The 20,884-nt window shown below is 39.4% G+C and overlaps 1 protein-coding gene across 5 annotated transcripts in view; it reads right to left on the bottom strand.

Moving 5' to 3' along the window:
• Positions 1-5,359: 5,359 nt before the first annotated feature.
• The window catches only part of Homer1 (homer scaffold protein 1), a 105,776-nt gene continuing 90,251 nt past the window's right edge, over positions 5,360-20,884 (bottom strand). For 2 of the 5 annotated variants that reach the window (XM_021208237.2, XM_021208236.2), the window contains 3 exons: positions 19,617-19,727; positions 18,760-18,840; positions 7,429-9,626 (listed from right to left, as the gene is read on the bottom strand). In XM_021208237.2, the coding sequence (XP_021063896.1) occupies positions 9,438-9,626; positions 18,760-18,840; positions 19,617-19,727 (381 nt within the window). In that variant the 3' untranslated portion in view covers positions 7,429-9,437. Of the gene's footprint in view, positions 5,872-7,428; positions 9,627-12,490; positions 12,665-18,759; positions 18,841-19,616; positions 19,728-20,884 lie in introns of those variants that run through there. The other 3 variants (XR_003844810.1, XR_003844809.1, XM_029544112.1) reach the window with 3 other exon arrangements.

The raw sequence follows: 20,884 nt of genomic DNA, 5'->3' as shown, positions 1-20,884 counted from the left end.
CATCAACAAGTGACTGGATAAATAGTATGGCTAATCTTCACACAACAGAATCTTATCACCCTCAAGAAGAATTCTGAGAGATGCCACAACATGGATGAACCTTGAGAACATTATGCTACATGAAACAAGTCAGACACAAAAAGACAAACATTGTATGACTCCACGCACACAAGGAACTAGAATAGACAAATGCACATTGGTAAATATACAGTCACCAGGACTGACAAAAGGTAGACAGTGGTTATAACCACACCATGAAAGTATTTAAAGCCACTGAATTGTAATCTTAAATAAGTTTATGTTTGTTATGTCTATTTAAATCAAGTTTGATGGAAGAGAAAAAGCCACCAAGAAGACCTTTACAGCCCCATACCCAGCACAATGCAGACCCTTTAGTGATCATTTACTAACTGTGGTCTCACTGGGACTGTGCTATGTGACTTTCTCCTTGTCCATGCTTTCTTGCAGTCTTGATTTAATGGGTCAGAGCCAGCACTGACTAGTCATTCAGAATGAGCAGCACACGCCTCAAGTGCGCTGCTCTCAATGCTAGGGTTGACTTTCCAGGTTTAGTGTTTCACAGAGAATTTAAGAGTTGAGTTGTCTTCCTAAGGCCTTGATTATCAACTTACTGCTTTCTAAAAAATATTTATTTCATATGTATGAGTGTTTTGCATGTATTGTCTGTGCAGTTATGTGTATGTCAGCTGCCTGTGGTGGTCAGAAGAGGATGTTGTATTCCCTGAACCTGTTGTTATGGATGGTTGTGAGCAGCCACATATGTGGGTGCTGAGAATTGAAACTGGGTCCTGTGTAACACGTGCTCTGAACTGCTGAGCACTCCCTAGGACCTATTGGTTTTCTCTGTTTTGTTTTTGTCAGTCTATCTATCTATCTATCTATCTATCTATCTATCTATCTATCTATCTATCTATCTATCTATCTAGAGGCAGGGTCTCTCTATGTAGATAAGGCTGGCGTTAAACTCACAGATATTTGTCTGCCTCTAATTCCTAAGTGATGAGATTAAAGGTGTATTCCACCAAACTCAGCTTCTACTATTTTACTTTATGACGGGTTTTGCTAGGCATCCCAGGTTGGCCCCAAATTTGTAATCCTCCTGCTTCAGTCTTTCAAGTGCTAGGACTACCAGTATGTGGTTCCAAACTAAGCTGTTACTTAAGTTTAAGGAACTGAAATTCTGCATATGAACAATTAGTTTCTTTCTTTCTTTCTTTCTTTCTTTCTTTCTTTCTTTCTTTCTTTCTTTCTTTCTTTCTCTCTCTCTCTCTCTCTCTCTCTCTCTCTCTCTCTCCCTTCCTTCCTTCCTTCCTTCCTTCCTTCCTTCCTTCCTTCCTTCCTTCCTTCCTTCCTTCCTTTTCTTTTTTTTACTTATATGAGTACACTGTAGCTGCCTTCATTCACACCAGAAGAGGACGTCAGATCCCACTTCATATGGTTGGGAGCCATCATGTAATTGCTCGGATTTGAACTCAGGACTTCTGGAAGAGCAGTCAGTGCTTTTAACCACTGAGCCATCTCTCCAGCCAAACAATTAGTTTCTTTAAAATCACTGAAAATTTGTAAGCTTTGTTTTCTTTAAATTGGAACTAAAACATGGTCCATGAATAAGACACCTGTAAAAACATGATGTGTAATTTACATTGGCAACAAGAGTTGTAAGTAAGCATCAAGGAAGACTGAAGAGCAAACATAAGCTATGTAGCTATGAATCATCTGAATGGAGCCAGTGCTGTCACTCGAATGACAATGTTTCCCCAGGATAGATGAAGCCCTGGGTTCAATACCCAGTACCACACAAAAGTTGACAGGATGGCACATGCCTATGACACTAGAAACTGGGAGGTGGAGGCAGATCATCCTTGGATATCAAGTCTGAGAGTACCCTGGACTAGATAAGACCTTAAAAACAACAACAACAACAAAACAAACAAATGTAAAATAAGTTCTAATTGGTATTTTAGGGAGGCAAGGCAGAAAACTCAACAAATCTTGCATAGAAATATGCTCAAGAACTGTACCTCCTGACAGACGTGCCAGACCCTGACTGTGTGTAAACACAGAGATGCCATCATTTGAACCTTCCTCCTTTGCCCTCCCCTCCCTATGCCAAGCATAGTGACTGTCACAAAGTAGATGTGCCCAATTACTTACACCACAGACATCTCACCTCTGGCCATGCGTTCTGAGATGTCATCCATGAAAAGCCAGGGGGACAAGCAAGCCCACTTACAAGCCCAGAGACAGGGTACTTACTGAATGAGTTCCTAGCAAGGCAGTACTGCCACAGACAAGACCAAACACGTCAACAGGAAAATACCATCAAGACAGCCATGGCTTGTACTTATGAAGAAACCCGAGTACCTTCACTTGATGCTATCGTGAGAAAGCAGGGTAGAATTTCTATCCCTGGGGTATCAGACATAAAAGTGTCTGACAAAGGTAGATTGGAATCCTGAGGAATGGTGAATGTGGAAGCTAATGTCTTAGAGTCAGTTATAAATCCTAACAGGTGGCAGGATTTTCTCAGAGTCTTTGAAACTCCTCAGGCAATCCCCATTTATTTGGTTAAAAGCAGCAACGCTAAGTGGTGTGGCACATGCCTTTGATCCTAGTGCTCTGGAGACAGATGCAGGAAGAGCTCTGAGAGATCCAGGGCAACCTGCCTGGTCATACAGCAAATGCCAGGCTAGTCAGGGTTACACAGAGAGACCCCGTCTCAAAAACAAACAGACAAACAAACAAACAAAAAACAAACAAACAAAAAAACCCCACAAGTAAATATATAACAAATAAGAGTAACTTCAAACGGAGTATGGTTTGGGAAGGAGGGTTTTGTGTCTAGCCATCTCAATATACCTCAGATAAAAACTGGTCCTGGTCCAGTCTGGGAAACATGTGGCCAAGGTTTCTATGGTGATCTCTCCCTCCCAGACACATTGGCACTGTAGACTGCGTTCATTACAGTGGGAATATTTTGAAATGGGTTGGATGTAGATTTTTTTTTTTTTACATTTTTATTGTTTAGTTTGTGCCCAGAAAAATGGTTATTTCATCATGTAACATTCCTATTTTTCTGGAAAGACTTTTCTGTTTTGATGTTCTTGAATTATTTTCTGACCTGGAATTATCCTTTCAAAAAATATTCTTAAAAGATGTAGAGCTAAAAAGGTACCTAATGAGAAGCTGATGCTGGCCCAGTGGTTGAAAGTATTGATTCTATCTTGTTATTTAAATGTGAACATTTATTGTATATTCAGTGAGTTATAGTGTTAATAGTCTTGTGCTACCCAGCAGGTGTAAAAAATTAATAAATATTTTTTTAATAAAAAAAAAAACTGGTCCTGGTGTTCCCATTTGCTGCATTCACGTTCAATAACGGTAACTCTCTGTTTCCCCCTCTCTCTTTCATTTATTTATTTTTAAAAAGAGACAGGGTCTGTCTTGCTCTGACTGGATCCCAGCTCCTGGCCTTAAACTCTTCTCCAGCCTCAGCTGTCTAAGCAGCGGGGAGTATGAACACAGACCACTATGCTAGGCTTGAAGTGCCAGCTCTAAAGGACAGAAATCTGATTTTAGATTTTTCTCTCTAAAGATAAGAAAAGCCACATGAAGGTTTTGTTGGATCTTTGTAGCCTTTTATTCTAGTCCAGATGCAGGTTTCTTCATGTCTCAAATATCTTTGATAAAAGTGACTTAAAGCCAGGCGTGGTGGCACAAACCTTTAATCCCAGAACTTGGGAGGCAGAGGCAGGTGGATTTCTGAGTTCGAGGCCAACCTGGTCTACAGAGTGAGTTCCAGGACAGCCAGAGCTATACAGAGAAACCCTGTCTCAAACAAACAAACAAAAAAAGTGACTTAAAAATTTTTCTAGGGCTGGAGAGATGGCTCAGTGGTTAAGAGCACCGCCTGCTCTTCTGAAGGTCCTGAGTTCAAATCCCAGCAACCACATGGTGGCTCACAACCATCTGTAATGGGATCTGACGCCCTCTTCTGGTGCATCTGAAGACAGCTACAGTGTACTTAGATATAATAATAAATAAAAAAAATTCTGTAATTTTATATTTTTATTTGCTTTCCTAAGGATTAATGCATGCCTTTGTATATACTTAAGCACGTATTCTATCTCTGAACAACGCCTATAGCTCCCTTAAAGGCCATCTCCTTCAAGTCTCTGACTCTGAAAGCTGTCCAGCTGTGGGTCTGTGTTAATTACTATCTACTGCAGAAGCAGCTTCTTTAATGAGGGGTGAGCAATGCACCGATATATTGGTACAGTAGTATATCATCATGAGTCACTGCTAAGTTCACGCACAGAATAACAGTAGTAGGTTTTCTCCTAACCCCCCACCCCCCATCTAGTCACAGGTTCTCAGTTTCATTGATACTGTCTCAGCCCTGAATGAGATGTCTTTATCACACTTCTCCCCGTTACGCTCATGACCTATGCAGAAGAGGGGGCAGAAGGACCCTAAGAGTCGGGGTGGTGGATGATTTTATAGAAAAGACATTTCCTAGACACTACAGGCCTGATGCTCATATGGACTCTCAAAGACTATGACAGCACCCTAAGACCTGCACAAACCCCAGCCAGCCACCATCCCAGCACCAAGGGGAGAGGTGAGCACTAAGACTCTCCACTAAACAAGCTCTTTCCAGCTGCTACCTGCTGGCTGAGGGAAAGCTCCTCACTGTGGGGACACTGACTGTGCCAGGCCCAGTTCAGGCGGATCTCGTGCAGGAGCAGCTGCCCAACGCAGGTCAGATCACTTTAAGTGGCCTCTCCCACATCTCTTTCTCTCTCATTCAAGAGAAAGAATATGAAGTTGTGTGGACACGGACAGGGGAGATCTGGGAGTTGTTGAGGAACCGAAGAGAGTATGATAAAAACCATGTATGAAATTCTCAAAGACTTAGGGCTGCATAGGTGGCTCTGTGGTTGAGAGCAGTCACTGCTCTTGCAGAGGCCCTGGGTTCAGTTCCCAGCACCCACACAGCAGCTCACAGCCAACTCCGGTTCCATGGAATCCAATACCCTTCTGCACTCTGTGAGCACCAAACAAGCACTGGGTACAGGAACACATGCACATACACTCACGCCTATCTTCTCTTCACGGTACCTGCTTTACCTAGTAGTCTAAGGCAGCGAAGCTGTCAGTGATCTGGCTTCTCCCTGCTTATTAGGCTTAAATTTATTTTTCTTTATTTTTGAGACAAAATCTTACTCTATATAGCCCAGAATAGTTTCCAACTCTCAGTCCTCCTGCCTCAGCGTTCTCAATGCTAGGATTAAAAGTGCAAGTACTGTGGCCAGCTTAAAATATCTTTTTGTTGTTGTTTTGAGGACAACAGAATGAGTGAGTCTAAATTTTTTTTTAAATAATTCTTAACAAACACTACTACTAGTCATATAGCGTGTATCCTATTAACGATTTAAAAGAATGTTTCAAACTCAACTATTTCTTACCTGAAAGTTTTCTTCTTTGTGAGTTTATATAGGGCTGGGAAGTAGTTCAGTGGCACAGTACTTGCCTAGCATGTGCTAGGTCCCGCCTGGGTTTGACCCCAAGCACCATGAAAGAAAAAGAAATGATGTTAATTTACTTCATGAATCCTAAAAGTTTATGTTAATGCACACAGGAGACAAAAGGTCAACGAAGTCTATTTGGTCTTTAAGCACAAAATTTCTAATGTTAAAATTATTTGGTATCCATCATATGCAAGGCTCAGAACAATAACTCACAAGCATTCCCACGGCCTGCCTCCTCGTCCAGTCCCAGGGGCGGCCAGCAGCCTGGACCACATTCCCGAGGCAGACAACAGCAGCACAGAAGGTGGAGGCTTACCTGCTGAAGGATAATGCAATCTTAATGGAGGAAAGCACGAGCTGCTTACCATTTCAGAGTCACCTGAAAAGACAGGTGACAAGCTCCTCCTCCCCTAACTGCTCCCAACGTCCAAAGACAACAGAGCATCGCAGTTCTGATGGCGCTGCAAAGTTCCTTTAGGGACAAGGAGCAATGCAATGTCATGAATGTTCATTTTTAGTCTAGAGAGGCAGAGCGAGAGAAGGGGATGAAGAAAGAAGAATAAAAACTAATTTTCCAGGCAGGGAAATACTTATAAAACCTTTTATGTCAAAGTTAGGATTTTAAAACATCACATACTAATGCAAAATCCAGTAGCACCTGTAGGGTTGAAGTAAACGCTGCCATCACTTAAATGCTTAAAAAAACTGAGAAAAACCGATGAAGTACATTCTCCAGAGAACAAATATATTTCAAAATAAAAACTGTATTTTTGTTTTTTTTTCCAGTTTTTGCTTTTGTACAAGATTTCATAGTTATAATAACTTATACACAGATGGGACTGACCCCTGCTCTCCTCCTGGGTCACTGCAAGTCCACATGTTCAGGCTATAGTCCCCAACACTATGTTCTGATCAATATATTACCACAGTTTGATCTAAATATAGATACACTATATAATATTTATCTCTGGGAAAAATCAAAATTTAATATGCAAATGTCTATATAATACAGCGGTGGAAAAGCTACAGTAGGCACACAACCTATAGCTCAGAGGCGATGAGTTCTAGAGGCTCTCCTCGTGTGAGTGATGTACCTATAGCTCAGATGCACTCCTCATGTGAGTGATGTACCTCTAGCTCAGAGGCTCTCCTCATGTGAGTGATGTACCTCTAGCTCAGAGGCTCTCCTCATGTGAGTGATGTACCTCTAGCTCAGATGCACTCCCCATGTGAGTGATGTACCTATAGCTCAGAGGCTCTCCTCATGTGAGTGATGTACCTATAGCTCAGAGGCTCTCCTCATGTGAGTGATGTACCTATAGCTCAGATGCACTCCCCATGTGAGTGATGTACCTCTAGCTCAGATGCACTCATCGTGTGAGTGGATGTACCTATAGCTCAGAGGCGTTAAGTTCTAGAGGCTCTCCCCATGTGAGTGATGTACTTATAGCTCAGACGCACTCCTTGTGTGAGTGGATATACCTATAGCTCAGAGGCGATGAGTTCTAGAGGCTCTCCTCATGTGAGTGAAGGTTTAAAAGAGTCAAGAAGAAGGTTTTATTTATATGTGCACTTGTGTCCACCTTATCCCAAACACTGTACATGTCTACTGACAAGCTGGGAATTTATAGGTGCAGCCCTCAAGAGATTGTTAAGTTACTAAAAAAAGAAATAGTTAGGCTCTATTGGACATGGAAAACACTCACAAAATTTTCCAATTTTAAATTTCACAGCAGTAGGAAAATATTAAAAATAATTTCTGTATATACATATAGGTATATGTATATATTGAATTACACATATGCCTCACATTATCAGTACAATTCAAGTGGAGACATTTTGGTGAGTTATTTTCCCATTAAGTGATCACTATGCCAAAATTTAAAAATATTTTATTACATCATTAAAATAATTCGCTTACCATATCAACAGCTTATATTGTGTTTTTTTTTAAGATTTTTTTTAAACTCTTCATAACTAAATCCCCTGATCCCTAGTGTTAGTCCTCTATTTAAATGAAAACCTGGTATTCTTTGATATTCAGAAACTCATAGATAAAATCATATGTTTTCAAAATTCTATCCATCAAATAAATTTTATTACCTGATTTATCAGAGAAGTATCTCAGCTCTGAGCATGTGTACCTAAATGATTCTTTCTATAATAGACAGGTAAGGAAAATACCCTAAGGTTGATGGAGGTGACAGGCATGATGGAATAGCACAGAGAATACATGGTGGTCCAGTGTCTGATACACATGTGTCAGAGACACCTTATTGTAGAAACTATCTTTAGAAACAAACAATTTATTTTTAACTCTAATATAAATTAATATGTATGTATTTACATACATACACATAAATATAAAACAAAACTCGTACTAAAGATTCTGTTTGAGTGGAAAAAATGGGTTAATCTGCTTAATTTGTATTTAACAATTCATTTGGGGTACAAACAAAAAAAAAAAATTCAGTGCATTCATTGACTCCAGAGTTAGGTACTCGAGCATACACTAAAAAGAACCCTCTTCATTATCACAGGCATTATACAGCAAGATATACGTATTCTGATGCAATTCCTACTCGCAGAGCAGACAGCACTTGGCTTACTTTTAAATTGTTTTGTGAAAGAAATGTATCATATAAAGAAATGCATGTTTGCTAAATGTCTTAAAATTACATCAAAACAACAGTAAAACCTGCTCTTGGAGAAGAGCCTGTTGAAGGTATTTCCTATTTTGAAATGCCTAGTTAACAGTTCAAAATATTGCCTTGTGAAGTTTGAATACAGACATGGTTTCTGTGAAGACCCACCTGCCACAGTCACAATTTAGATACAGTCCTCTGCTTGGCTGCTAGGTGGAAGTGGCCGTCCTTGAAAACAGTTATATACCTTAAAATTATCTATAATAAACAGTGCCCCCTAACCATTATTTTTCATAAATTGAAATGCATTGATCACTCAGAAAAGATTTCTTGCCAAATATATAAATAAATGTAACTGCATATTTTCTGTAAGTATACTTAACATTGCTAGACTAAACCGTCAAGGATGGACTGTTGTATTTCAGTTCTGTGTGTCAAATTTACTATAAATTTAAAAAGAAAGATATCTGAGGGACTCAGCTGCCTTTGTTTAGCTGGCTTTAAAATGTATAATAAAATGGGAGACAGTATCTTCTCATAAATACATGGAATCAATATGGAAAGTAAACTATACAACAGACAAGACTGGAGATAGCAGAGTGTGCCAGAGCAGTCACTAGAGTGAAAGCACTCCCAGCACAAAAAGGGAAGAACTCCAGACACTCACTGATAGCGAGTCCCAATTAGAGGCATAGCTCCCCAACTCCTGGCAAGGATTAATTGGTAATGGCCCTTTCTCAGCAGCGAAAAAATATCCTGAGAAATTATTCTGATAACAACAAAGACAGGGCTTCCATTACTAAGTTTTTGCACAAAACACAGCTGTAGATATCATAAATAAATTTAAAAAGCAGATAATCTTCACTGTGTTGAACAAAAAGAGAAGGGACCCAGACATTGTTAATTCTCCCATTGGCTAATATCAGGGGGAAAAGATTGCATTAAAGTGTCTACTTATAACTTTCTGGTTAACTATGGCCAATATATATGGAGGTAATTTGTAGTTCAAGTTTTTCATGTCTTTTTTTTCCCCAACTAGTTATAAGCTAAATTCTAAAATTTATACTGAAATATACAATTCCAATTTTCAAAACACCCTCCTCCTGGAGGAATGATATTCAAAAAATTTTGTGCAATCTTGGTACGGAGCCCAAACAGTCCTAGGAAGACAGACAGCATCTCTTCATCTATTGGCACAGACAGCATCTCTCCATCTATTGGCACTGAAATTTCACTCTCTTTAGCTGCATTCCAGTAGCTTGGCCAAATTATCTCGTAATTCTGTTAGTTCAAATATTTTTCCATCCAGAATTTCTAAGAGTGCCTTCAGGTCACTGCGGAAAGCCTCTTGTTCCTTCTGGCTCTTCTCCAGGCGCTGTTCTAGGTCAGACAGCTGCCCCTCCAGGTCTTTATTTCGAATTTCAACTTCCTTCAGAAAGAAAAGTATAACACACACATACATGTCAGCTCATTCTTCAGATGACAATGCATTCCTACTGTTCCTAGTGTCTTCCTGTAAGTTTGACAATCAGGTTGTGCCTCTGATGTTCAACTTCATATAATTTAAGGAGCTGCGTATCCCGCCATCTCAGAAAGCCACAGCTTGACTATGATACCTCTGACTTCCCATCAACAGCAAACCACTGCTCCTCTGTTTGCTTCATGCCATGTATGTCACACCCAACCTGAGGATTATGGACATCTCCATTTTATTGCTACTCCTACGTAACTGAGAAATCAGAAGAGGGTAGGCAGAGACAAGGAGAAAGTAAGTTCTAACCAGTCAGTAACTCTAAGAGTTAGAAAGGAAGCAACTCCCTAAAATGAGATTGCAACTTTGTCTTGTACTGATCCTGATCTCATAGTCAGGATCAAAGGAATGTATGTTTAAGAAAATATAACTGTTCAACTCTAGAAAATAAAATGCATTGATACAGTAACTGTATGTAACAGAAGTATAAAGCTGACAATTCTATGCTGACAATCCAGGAAAGAGAGAAATGACAAAAAGAAAGCAAAATTTTGTGACAACACAAAATGTTTAAAATTTTCATAGTGTCTAAATTCTAGCACACTAAGAATTATTTAGGAATTATTATAACCTTTAACACTGTTTCTAAGTATGACAAATACTATATAATGAAGCAAATCCAAAAAAAAAAAAAAACCAAAATTACATGAGTAATGATTTAGCTTAAACTTTAAAAATCAAATGTAGAGTTGGCTTAGCAGTTAAGAGCACTGGCTGTTAGGACCAGGGTTCAATTCCCAGCACCCATGTGGCAGCGCACATCCATCTGTAACTCCAGTTCCAGGGAATCCAATGCCATCTTCTGGCCTCCACAGGCATTGCATGTATGTGGTACATAAATATGCATGTAGACAAAACATTCATACACATAGAAATAAAGATGTAAATGAAAGAATTCTGGTGTTTGAATTAGGAATGCTTTTTTCTCCATATTAATTTTTCACAATATTCTCAAAAATAAGAGTTTAGAGCTAGCAAGATGCTCAGCAGGTAAAGATTCTTGTTTCCAAAACTCACAACCTAAGCCGGGTGTAGTATTGCACACTCATAAACCCAGTACTAGGGAAGCAGAGGCAGATGGATCTCTGTGAGATCAAGGTCAGCCTGGTCTACAGAGTGAGTTTCAGGATACCCATAGCTACACAGTGAGACCTTGACTCATTCACTCACACACACATATACCATACATACATAGTGGAAATTTACATTTCACTGTGGCACACACATATAATAAATATATAAATGTAATTAAAATGTTGAAGTCTTGAGAAAAAGATTTGGGTAAACTGATTTGAAAACATTAAAGAAAGTAACAATTGATAATCCTGAATATAACCATGTGATTTGACATTATAGCATGCTTAGATGAGCTGCAATATGTAGAAGAATCAAGAGGGAAATAGAAAAGCTACAGTTTCTAAGTGAAGAGTATAAAGGTCCAGTGTAATCTCAAAGTGTTTGCTACTCCATGTTAGCCACTTCAGTGTTAGTCACGCATGTTTTTAATCAGTCTTCAAATAATCTGCAAAGTGAAGACATCTAATAAAAATTTTGAAATTAATATTAATAAATTTAGAAGCTAAATCCATAGAGGCTGTAAACTATTAGGGAGGAAGAAGTCCTGTGATCAAATGTGAAAATTGCACTCATGACTGCAGAGTGTTCTTCTGCATTTCAACAAGCTTAAGGATTGAATGTTTCCAGCTACAGAAATAGACTGAACGTCACTCCCCATCATGCCCAGCTCACAGCCACTGCCCAGTTTGCCCTCTACAGCGTCCCTTAGAAATGAAAGGCCCTTTGTTCTCTTCTCTTCTCCACCCAATGTAACATCCAAATATTTAAAATGGAACCTCACAAAACACTCTTTCTTCAGTTGTTAAAGCAGCACTATACTCTTTAGATGAATGTCCTACTCCAAGGCAGGCCTCTGTGGGAAATGTAATGTAGCAGCACTCGCACTATACAGAGGGCTGTGACCTATTTTTAGATGGGGAGAATATGTTCTAGGTAAGAATAGATAACCTAGAGAACAGGGGCCAACTAGTATGACTGAAGTGGCAGCCAGCACTCGCCAGTCTCCTTCTGGCCTTTGCTGCTCTCCCCAGGCTTGCCTTCTACCATTGCTATTGCCAGTTAATTTCCTCATCTTTAAGGCACACAAGGGCCACCAATTTCATGGTGCACATAAAAAAAACCAAAAACAAAAACAAAAACAAAAAACAAAAACAGAATCTCAAAATCCTTTGACTCAAAATAGAGAGATTTTTTTTTTAAAAAAAATTACATATTCAAACTATATCCAATGGGACCAGGTATATTTAATTTTCACTACATTTAAATCTTATACCATTCAATCTAAATAAAAGCCATACAAAAATTGTCTTATTGACATCTGCTTCACAGATTATACTTAAGATATCAAGTATGCACTTAAGATAAATATTATAGTAGACTATTAACATTTACACATATCAGGATATTTTAATCAACAAGAGAAGCATCATTAACTCATTTCTACACAGAAAAAAATGCATAAAAGAAATGCATGTATTTTGAAGATGTTATCTAACAATTAGTTGTTGGGCATCATTAGTAGACACTAGGAATAAGATATTCAGCATGAGTAAAATCGTCCTTACTTAATGCAGTATGCTCTCTAGAAAGAAGATATTGGCAATAAGGAAGTAGAAGCTGTTTCTGAGTGGACAAAGTAGTAAGGTTTGAACACTGACATATGCCAGCCATCCTCCACAAACCACAGGAGCACACACTGAGGATAAAGCTGTACAAATGTCAGGACTTCAACTTCCCTGAAGACGGAGAACACCACAAGCATCGGAGATTGTAACAGTGTCTGCAGGTCTGTTTCCAGGGTCACAGAGGGAGGATAGGGCTGGTACAGAGGAACAAGAGCTGGGCTGGACAGAACAGACCTGCATTTGAAGGATAACCACATGAAACTTGTGAGGCAGTCTTGCAAAGCAATGCCTCTTCAGGAGAGGACAAAAGACAAGGAGTCTCTAGGAACAACGAGGGGCAAAGAAACAAGACAGAAAATTTAAGCTCTTGTTATATAAAGGAAAATTAAAACACTGAAACATACACAAGCTATCTCCTACTGCTCCTCAGAAGAGGGTGTTTTGAACTATGAGTTTATAAATCACCTTAAACTGCCATTCTGTCCAAAAAATGCAAAGATACAGGAATCATTTATAAACATAATCAATAGGAAATACTAAAAACTCAGTAAAACGAAAAAAATTCTTGAAACCAACTATGAAGCAGAAAAAAAATTCTTAACATAATATTCCATGCTGGATTAAAGTTTATATAAAGGTATTCAAAAAGGAGCTTGAATTGAGCACCCCAAACTAGGGACACAAGGTTGGACAGATGGCTCAAGAGGTTAGGAGCACTTGGCTGCTCTTCCAGAGGACCTGGGTTTAGTTCCTAGAACCTACATGGCAGCTGACAGAAGTACGTAACTCCAGTTCCAGAGTATTCAATGCTTTCTTCTGGGCTTCAAGGGTACTACAACATGATACAAAGGCAGAACATGAAGGCAAAACACCCAGAAACAAAATAAAAACAAATAAACCTAAAAAAACTGAACAATAACAAAAATAAGGATGCTACGGAAATACACTGAAAAATGGGAGAGTTAATTAAATTGGTGAAAAAAAACACAAGAAAACTAAACAAACAAAAAATTGGAAACCCCACCAGAATCGAATTATAAGGTAAATCAAATCAAAACAAATATAGTTTTTACTCACACTTATAAATTCAGTTATTATTCTTTAATTATATACAAAATTTCAAGAGAATAAAAGCAAAATAAAGTAGGGAAAACCAGAAAATGAGTATTAGATATGTTGCAGAGGAAAAATAATAAGGAGAAATACTTAAATTCCATGTGTGACATGTTTTACTAACTTTTTTGGCACTGGAGATGTCTAGAAAAACTGAAGTGAGGCTCTCTGCCACTGAGCTCAGACCTTAAAGGAACCTGGAGATGAAGGTCTTGGATATACACTGTTACTGTTAACACAGGGTCTCATTATGTAGCCCTAGATGGCCTGTACGTTGTGACACAGACCAGGGTAACCTTGAACTCATAGAAATATGCTGCTCTCAGGATTAAGGATGTATACCACACCTAGCTGGATAAGGAAATTAAAATGGCCAACTAATACTTGGGAAAAAAAATGACTTTCAACAATCACTTTGAGAAATATCTTGGTAAATCTAACTTTTTAAACCAAAAAAGAAAAAGAAGTCCTCATAGCATTCAAGCAAACCAAGCCTAAACCATATCAAGGCAAGAGAACCACAACTGGAGTAAGACTTCTCAGAAATGACATAAAGGCTGGAGCAGGGACACGCAGTAAAAGCTCTGGCGGCTCCTCCAGAGGACATGGGCTTGATTCCAGCACACACATGACATTTCACAATCATCTCTAACTCTAGTCCTTTTATGGACTCTAGGGGCACCAGGTACACACATGTGGTGCACAGACATACTTGTAGGCAAAGCACAATTCACTTAAGTTAACATTTTAAAAATGAGTAATTTTTTTTTTAAGATTTATTTATTTTATTTATATGAGTACACTGTAGCTGTCTTCAGACACACCAGAAGAGGGCATCAGATCTCATTACCGGTGGTTGTGAGCCACCATGTGGTTGCTGGGAATTGAACTTGGGACCTCTGGAAGAGCAGTCAGTGCTCTAACCTGCTGAGCCATCTCTCCAGCCCATGAGTAAGTAATTTTAAGTGTCATATAAAAAACGTAAGGATGTAAGAGAGTCGTGACTGGTAGTGAGTGCTGATTTGAATTTGCCTGTCCAGAACTCAGGTGCCACAACATCAGGCCCACGTGATGAGAGCTAACTATGAGGAGATCTAGGAAGAAGGACTGGAGTCAAGAACAGAGCTCAATCCCCAGTGCCCATGCCAGGTTCAATGGCTAAAACACTCATAGGTGAGAGGCTGGAGTCGAGCCTGAATCCCCAGAGCCCAGGGTAAATAAATGCAGGGTAGTGAGACAGATAGTTTTAACTCCATCCTTAAAAGGTCTGAGACAGGGAATTACCAGAGCAAGCTGGTTAGCAAGCCTAGATGGGTGTGCTTTATTGAGAGACCTTGCCTCAATGAGGAAGTTGGAAAGCAATGCAGGACATATTCTTGATAGCAACCACAGGCCTCCACACGTGTATGCACATCTATACACAGTAAAACCATGCACACACACACACACACACACACACACACTACACACACACACAGAAGGAAATGGAGCAAGAAAAATAGCTCATTTTAGGACCATGGATGAGAAACTGTGAGATGAGTCTGGAATATCCACTGGCTCTGCAATGTGAAGCTCTTCAAAGAATGACACGGCCATGAAGAGGACAGGATCTAGACTGAAGGCCTCTTCTTGGCCAAAGCTGGCTCCCCAAGAAAAGCAGACAGAACACCAGACAGACACCTGATCCTGGAATGGATGGGTGCTGGGTGGAAAAACAATTTGTAAATTTGCTATAAAGAAGATTAAGATAATTATAAGCATTTGACTAAGGTATATGGATAAATAATTTTGGTGGTTATATAAGAGAACATCTTCAGTTTTAGAAAAAAGCAATAGAGCATTTACAGGGAAAATCACATGTGTCCTTATTCTCAAGCAGTTCAGAAGAGAGCCATACATACAGAGAGTGACAGAGAAGGCAGGATGGATGTGAAAGGGGAAGAGAGAGAGAACGAGGGACTGAGGGAGAGTGGGAGGTGGCACTACAAAATGATAAAACAAATAGGGTAAAACTATTAAAGCTGGGAAAGGGAAAGGCATATAACTGACTTATTCTTGCAGCTTTTCTCTAACATGTCAAAATAGAAAAGTCAGAATACATTGGAGCAAACGAGCATTTCAAATGGTGGTCAGTACAATGTGGGAATGAAGCATGGGGACCGAACACAAAGCACACTGGGAGAGGGGCACTTAGGGATATGAACAGTGCGACTGGGAGGAGATAACATCTGAGCTAAGACCTCCCACAGGGAAAAGCCAGGCACAGGAAGACCTGGCAGCTTGAGGGTTGAGTTCTGTATTCTTTTGTCCTGGAACTCACCCTGTAGAGCAGGCTGGCCTTCTACTCAGAGAGATCTGCCTGCCTCTGCCTGCCTTTCCTCCCACATGCCAGGACTGAAGGCATGCGCTGTCACTGTCCGGAGCCAGCCCTCCTACTCTGAAGGTAAAAGCTCAACTGGCACCCAAAGATGTATGAAGATGACTGACAGACAGACAGACAGACAGGGCAGGTCAGACAGCTCAGCAGGTGTCAGCTGCACAAACTTGAGAGCCTTCAGTCTGAAGAACCCACAGGAAGATGAAAGTGAACAAACTCTACAAAGTTGTCCTCTGAGCTTCACATACACACTCTATATATAAACACACAAAGCTTAAAAAGTTTAAAGATCTATAAAAATGGTACATGGCCATAAACATGGAAAATTGTTCAGTTTTACTCATGATGGAAAAACTGTAACTTAAGACAGTGGGGGGAGAGAAGCGGGGCCTAGAATAAGACTCAGTGGCAGCCTACCCAACCTGCACTATGCCAAAAGCCCAGGTTTAACCCAAGCAGCAGAAGATAGGTAGAAATGGATACAAGTGAGCTACTCCCTTTACTGCTTACCAGGGGAGACTGACACTCAGAGGATACCCTGCTCTCCCGATGGGCATTTCTTAGTATAAAACATCTAAAACACTACTTCTAAGCAATGCTTTTGAATCCATCTCAAGCAAAACCATCACAGAGTAAGCATTAACATAAAGGATTCATTTGGACATCATTATTATATACAACAGGAACAACATACAATTCCATCCCAATAGGAATGATGAGACAAAGTCACTTAGCCGGGCGTGGTGGTGCACGCCTTTAATCCCAGCACTCGGGAGGCAGAGGCAGGCGGATTTCTGGGATTACGGAGTTCGAGGCCAGCCTGGTCTACAGAGTGAGTTCCAGGACAGCCAGGGCTATACAGAGAAACCCTGTCTCAAAAAACNAAAAAAAAAAAAAAAAAATATCTTGAAGAGTTGGAGAGATGGTTCAGTGGTTAAGAGCACCGACTGCTCTTCTGAAGGTCCTGAGTTCAAATCTCAGCAAACCACATGGTGGCTCACAGCCATCCATGAGATCTGACGCCCTCTTCTGGTGTCTGAAGTCAGCTACAGTGTACTTACATATAATAATAAATAAATCTTGGGCAGGAGCGAGTGGGGCCAGAGCGAGCTGAGGCCCTGAGTTCAATTCCCAACAACCACATGACAGCTCACAGCTACAATGTACTCATATACATAAAATAAATAAATAAATATTTAAAAAAAAACTTTAAGCAAACACTAGATAAACTAATGTCACATGCTTTGCTATAGGGTAAGATTAGGATTTTTTTTCTTGATTTTTTTTTTTTTTTCCAAGACAGGGTTTCTCTGTGTAGCCCTGGCTGTCCGGGAACTCACTCTGTAGACCAGGCTGGCCTCAAACTCAGAAATCCGCCTGTTTCTGTTTCCCAAGTACTGAGATTAAAGGCATGTGTCACCACTGCCTGGCAAGATGAGCATTTTTAAAAAATAAAAAGTAAACATTTTTATAAGCATATAATACATTGATATTTAGAAATATCCAAATACTAAAATTTGGAAATTAAAACTTAAATTATAATATTCAAAATATGGGTTAGACAAAGTTACTTTTCTTCAAGCCTCGGGTCCATCCACACTGTACTGTGATTGCTGATAGCACAGTAGCAGTATACAACAAGTAAACACTGCTGACTCTTCTCATAAACTGCTCCTCCTCCTAATCCTGAGCTCCTAGGTTCCTCTTGATTGTCCTCACTTGATGAATCCTCTTGCTTCTATTCTAAAGTCCTTTGAACCCGTCTTGAGGCAACTAGCTTAAACTGGCAAAGGCAGCTTAGTAATTAATTTTGAAAAATCTTTCTAAATCTAACTTCCACCAGCATAGGATACATGTATGTCTATTGGGGATGGTTTTGTGCACTGTGTATTCAAATGCTAAGTACTACACCCAGAGGTCTGGGTGTCGTCTAGATTCTGCTATTGTCATTATTACAAAGCATCTTCTGACTCAGTATTGTGTAAAACATTGTTCTCTAGCATCTTCTGATTGGTCAATAAAGACCCGATCAGCCTATTAGGTGGGCAGGAGAGATTAAGGCAGGCCTTCTGTGCCCAGAGAAAGAAAGAGAGAGGTTTAGGTGAGAAAAAGAGACGAGGCATTAGCCTTGAGCAGGTCGCCAGGGGAGTCACCCCGAGGACACTGATGGAGCAGGAGCAGCCAGGACAAGACAAGATGGCCAAGACCAAGATGGCTGGGAGGTAGGCCAGGCCAGCACAGCGGCGTTAGAATAGGTCAGGCCTGACCAGCTCAGTGCCTGCAGCGTTTAATACAACACCAGGTCTCTGCGTTATTTATTGTGGAAATAAAAGGGGCAGGAGAAAAGCCCCTGAGTTATCCTTTACATATGTCAATTAGAACCAGGAAGTGTGTTACCAATGTAGAAAAAGTGGACAAAATTAATTAAGACCAAAGAAAGGAAAAAAGCACTAATTTTTGCTTCATTAAGGCACAAGGAATGCTAGATTTCAGAGAGTAGCTCAGCACACAAACACCAGCAGCTTCCTAAACTAAATTAAATCCACTTGAGATGCTTTCCCTTAAATTTAGGGTACCTTTTAATGATAAAAGCAGCAGTTTCCAAAGTATCTTAACTTTTCCAAAGAAAAATGAAAAATGTCCACTAATGATTACAAACTATCTAAATGAAGTAATCAAAGAATGTCTAGAAGAATGAATGTTAGGCATGAATCAGAGGTACTAGAAGGAAAAAAAAAGAAAATGTATAAAAATGAAGGCTCAAAAAAGTCCATATGTTGTGAAAGAATGACTAATACTCTTCTGTATAAAATCAATAATGTCTTCTTGGCTAGCTTACCTGTAGTTTTTGAGTCAAAGAGTCCCTCTGTTCTTGGAGTTCTCTGGCATTATCGATTTCTTGTTTTAATCTTTCTATTTCCTGGAAAAGGTAAGGTAATATCTTTAACAACAATTAATTTACAATAAGGAGAAGGAAGAACTAATTTTTCCCTGAAAGTATATCCTAGTTCTTAGGAAACAGTAATTAAAAACAAACAAACACACACACACACACACCACCCTTTATTGACAGTCAGAAGGGATGTGTTTCCTCATAAGTTCACTGCCTGAAACAGAATGGGGTTTCTGTTTTTCTTTCCTGGGAGTGGGGCAGGATCTCACACTGTAGTCTATGCCTTGAATTCACTATGTAGCGACTCACTATGTATGTTGGCTTCAAACTCAAGATTCTCCTGCCTCAGCCCTTAGTTCTGGGACTACAGGCACAATATCATATGCCCATCTCAGAATGATTTTTATCAACCTATGTAATCTGATGGCTTTAGCAAGTCAATAAACAGCTTTAAATTTAGATAAAATAATTTCTCTTGGTATGTAAAATAGCTCTTTTTGATTATAGAAACCAAAGAAAGTAAGAATTTTCAAAAATTCATTTAATCTCTAATGGTTTCCTGTTGGTTATATAAACACAATTCTCATAAAAAGGCAACACCATAGTTCAATACAATTACTACAAACAACAGAAACAAGAGCAGGAGAACCAGAAACAAGCTTTATAATATTCAATGAAAGTTTATCTTAAAAAAGAAGCCCACAAACTCACTTTATTCCGGATGGTGCTTTAGATCTGACAGAGTCTACTAATGCTGTATACACGGTTATATGGACTGTGGAGGACTGAATGGTGGGGCCTACCTCTTCCTTTACTTTCAGTGTCTCTTCCAGTTCCTGCACTGTCTGGTTCAGCTCTGTCTTGTGACTGTGCACAGCATTTGCTTGACTACTAACACACTCCAGCTCAGTGACCTGCAAGTGAAGGAGAGTACAGGTTCAATTAAGTGGCAATTTCAGAGGCTTCCTGCTTAGGTCATAGTACCCGAGATGTTAATGAATTCTGAATTACTATATGAAAAGACTATTAGATTCTCAGCATAAAATAAAAATTTTAAGATAAATATTTAAGGCAATGGCAAAAACTAAAAGATAATTAGATGGGTTGTGCTGCTCAGAGACAGGTTAGGGAAAACAAGTGATAAATCATTATAAAAGAAATCCTTAAAAAAAAAAGTCTTCCTTAAAATTTATACAAGTCTAGATAGCCAGATATTAGTCATGCACACCTTTAATCCCAGAACTCAGGAGGCAGAGGCAGGTGGATCTCTGTAAGTTCGAGGACAGCCATGTCTACACAGTGAGGTCCAGGACAGCCAGGGCTACACAGAAAAACCCTGTCTCAAAAACCCAAACCTAAAACATGTATACAAGTATAGATATGCCCCCCCAAAAGTATAGATATGCCCATCTGCTCTTCCCATTTGTAGTCTTCAAAACTAACATTTAGAAGTAAGGATTTTCTTTTCAAATAAATTTTCAAAATACAAGAGAATCTGAAAGGAAAGATATGCTTAAAAATACCTTAAAAACTAGGATATTAGAACGACTTCATGCCAACTTTGCCTCTTATGGGAAAGAGAACAATTTTTCAGTCACAAAGAATTTACCAAGAGCTTACAAGTAATATAATTTTTAAATGAACACTTGACACCCTTTTAATATAACAGGAAAAGGTCAGTATCCTTAAAGTTCTCCACTTCTAGTTATACAAGAGGAAATCATGTAAACATCTACAGACAACCTTTCCCATGCCTTAGACGCCATGCTCTCAAGGTCTGCTTGACTAGAATAAAGCCAATGTGCCTTCAACTTTCCAAACAGCAAATCACCCTGTGCATTCTGGAGGTGTATCTTTCACAACCGACCTTCCTCCAACTTAGGTATCAATACACTTCCTGACACAGACTTTATTGCTTAGGACTGAACAAACGCAATGCGCCTACTGTCAATTCAATTATAACTGTGGTCTTAGAGAGTCTGCAACTACTAACAAATTAATCCTTCAGCCTATGACATTCAATGTCTTTTGCTTTTAACAATACTAAATATTTTTTGTTTTCTTTTCACTA

This window comes from Mus pahari, chromosome 11 (assembly GCF_900095145.1).
Source record: "Mus pahari chromosome 11, PAHARI_EIJ_v1.1, whole genome shotgun sequence".
NCBI lineage: Eukaryota > Metazoa > Chordata > Mammalia > Rodentia > Muridae > Mus > Mus pahari.
This window is presented reverse-complemented; position numbering and strand designations above follow the sequence as displayed.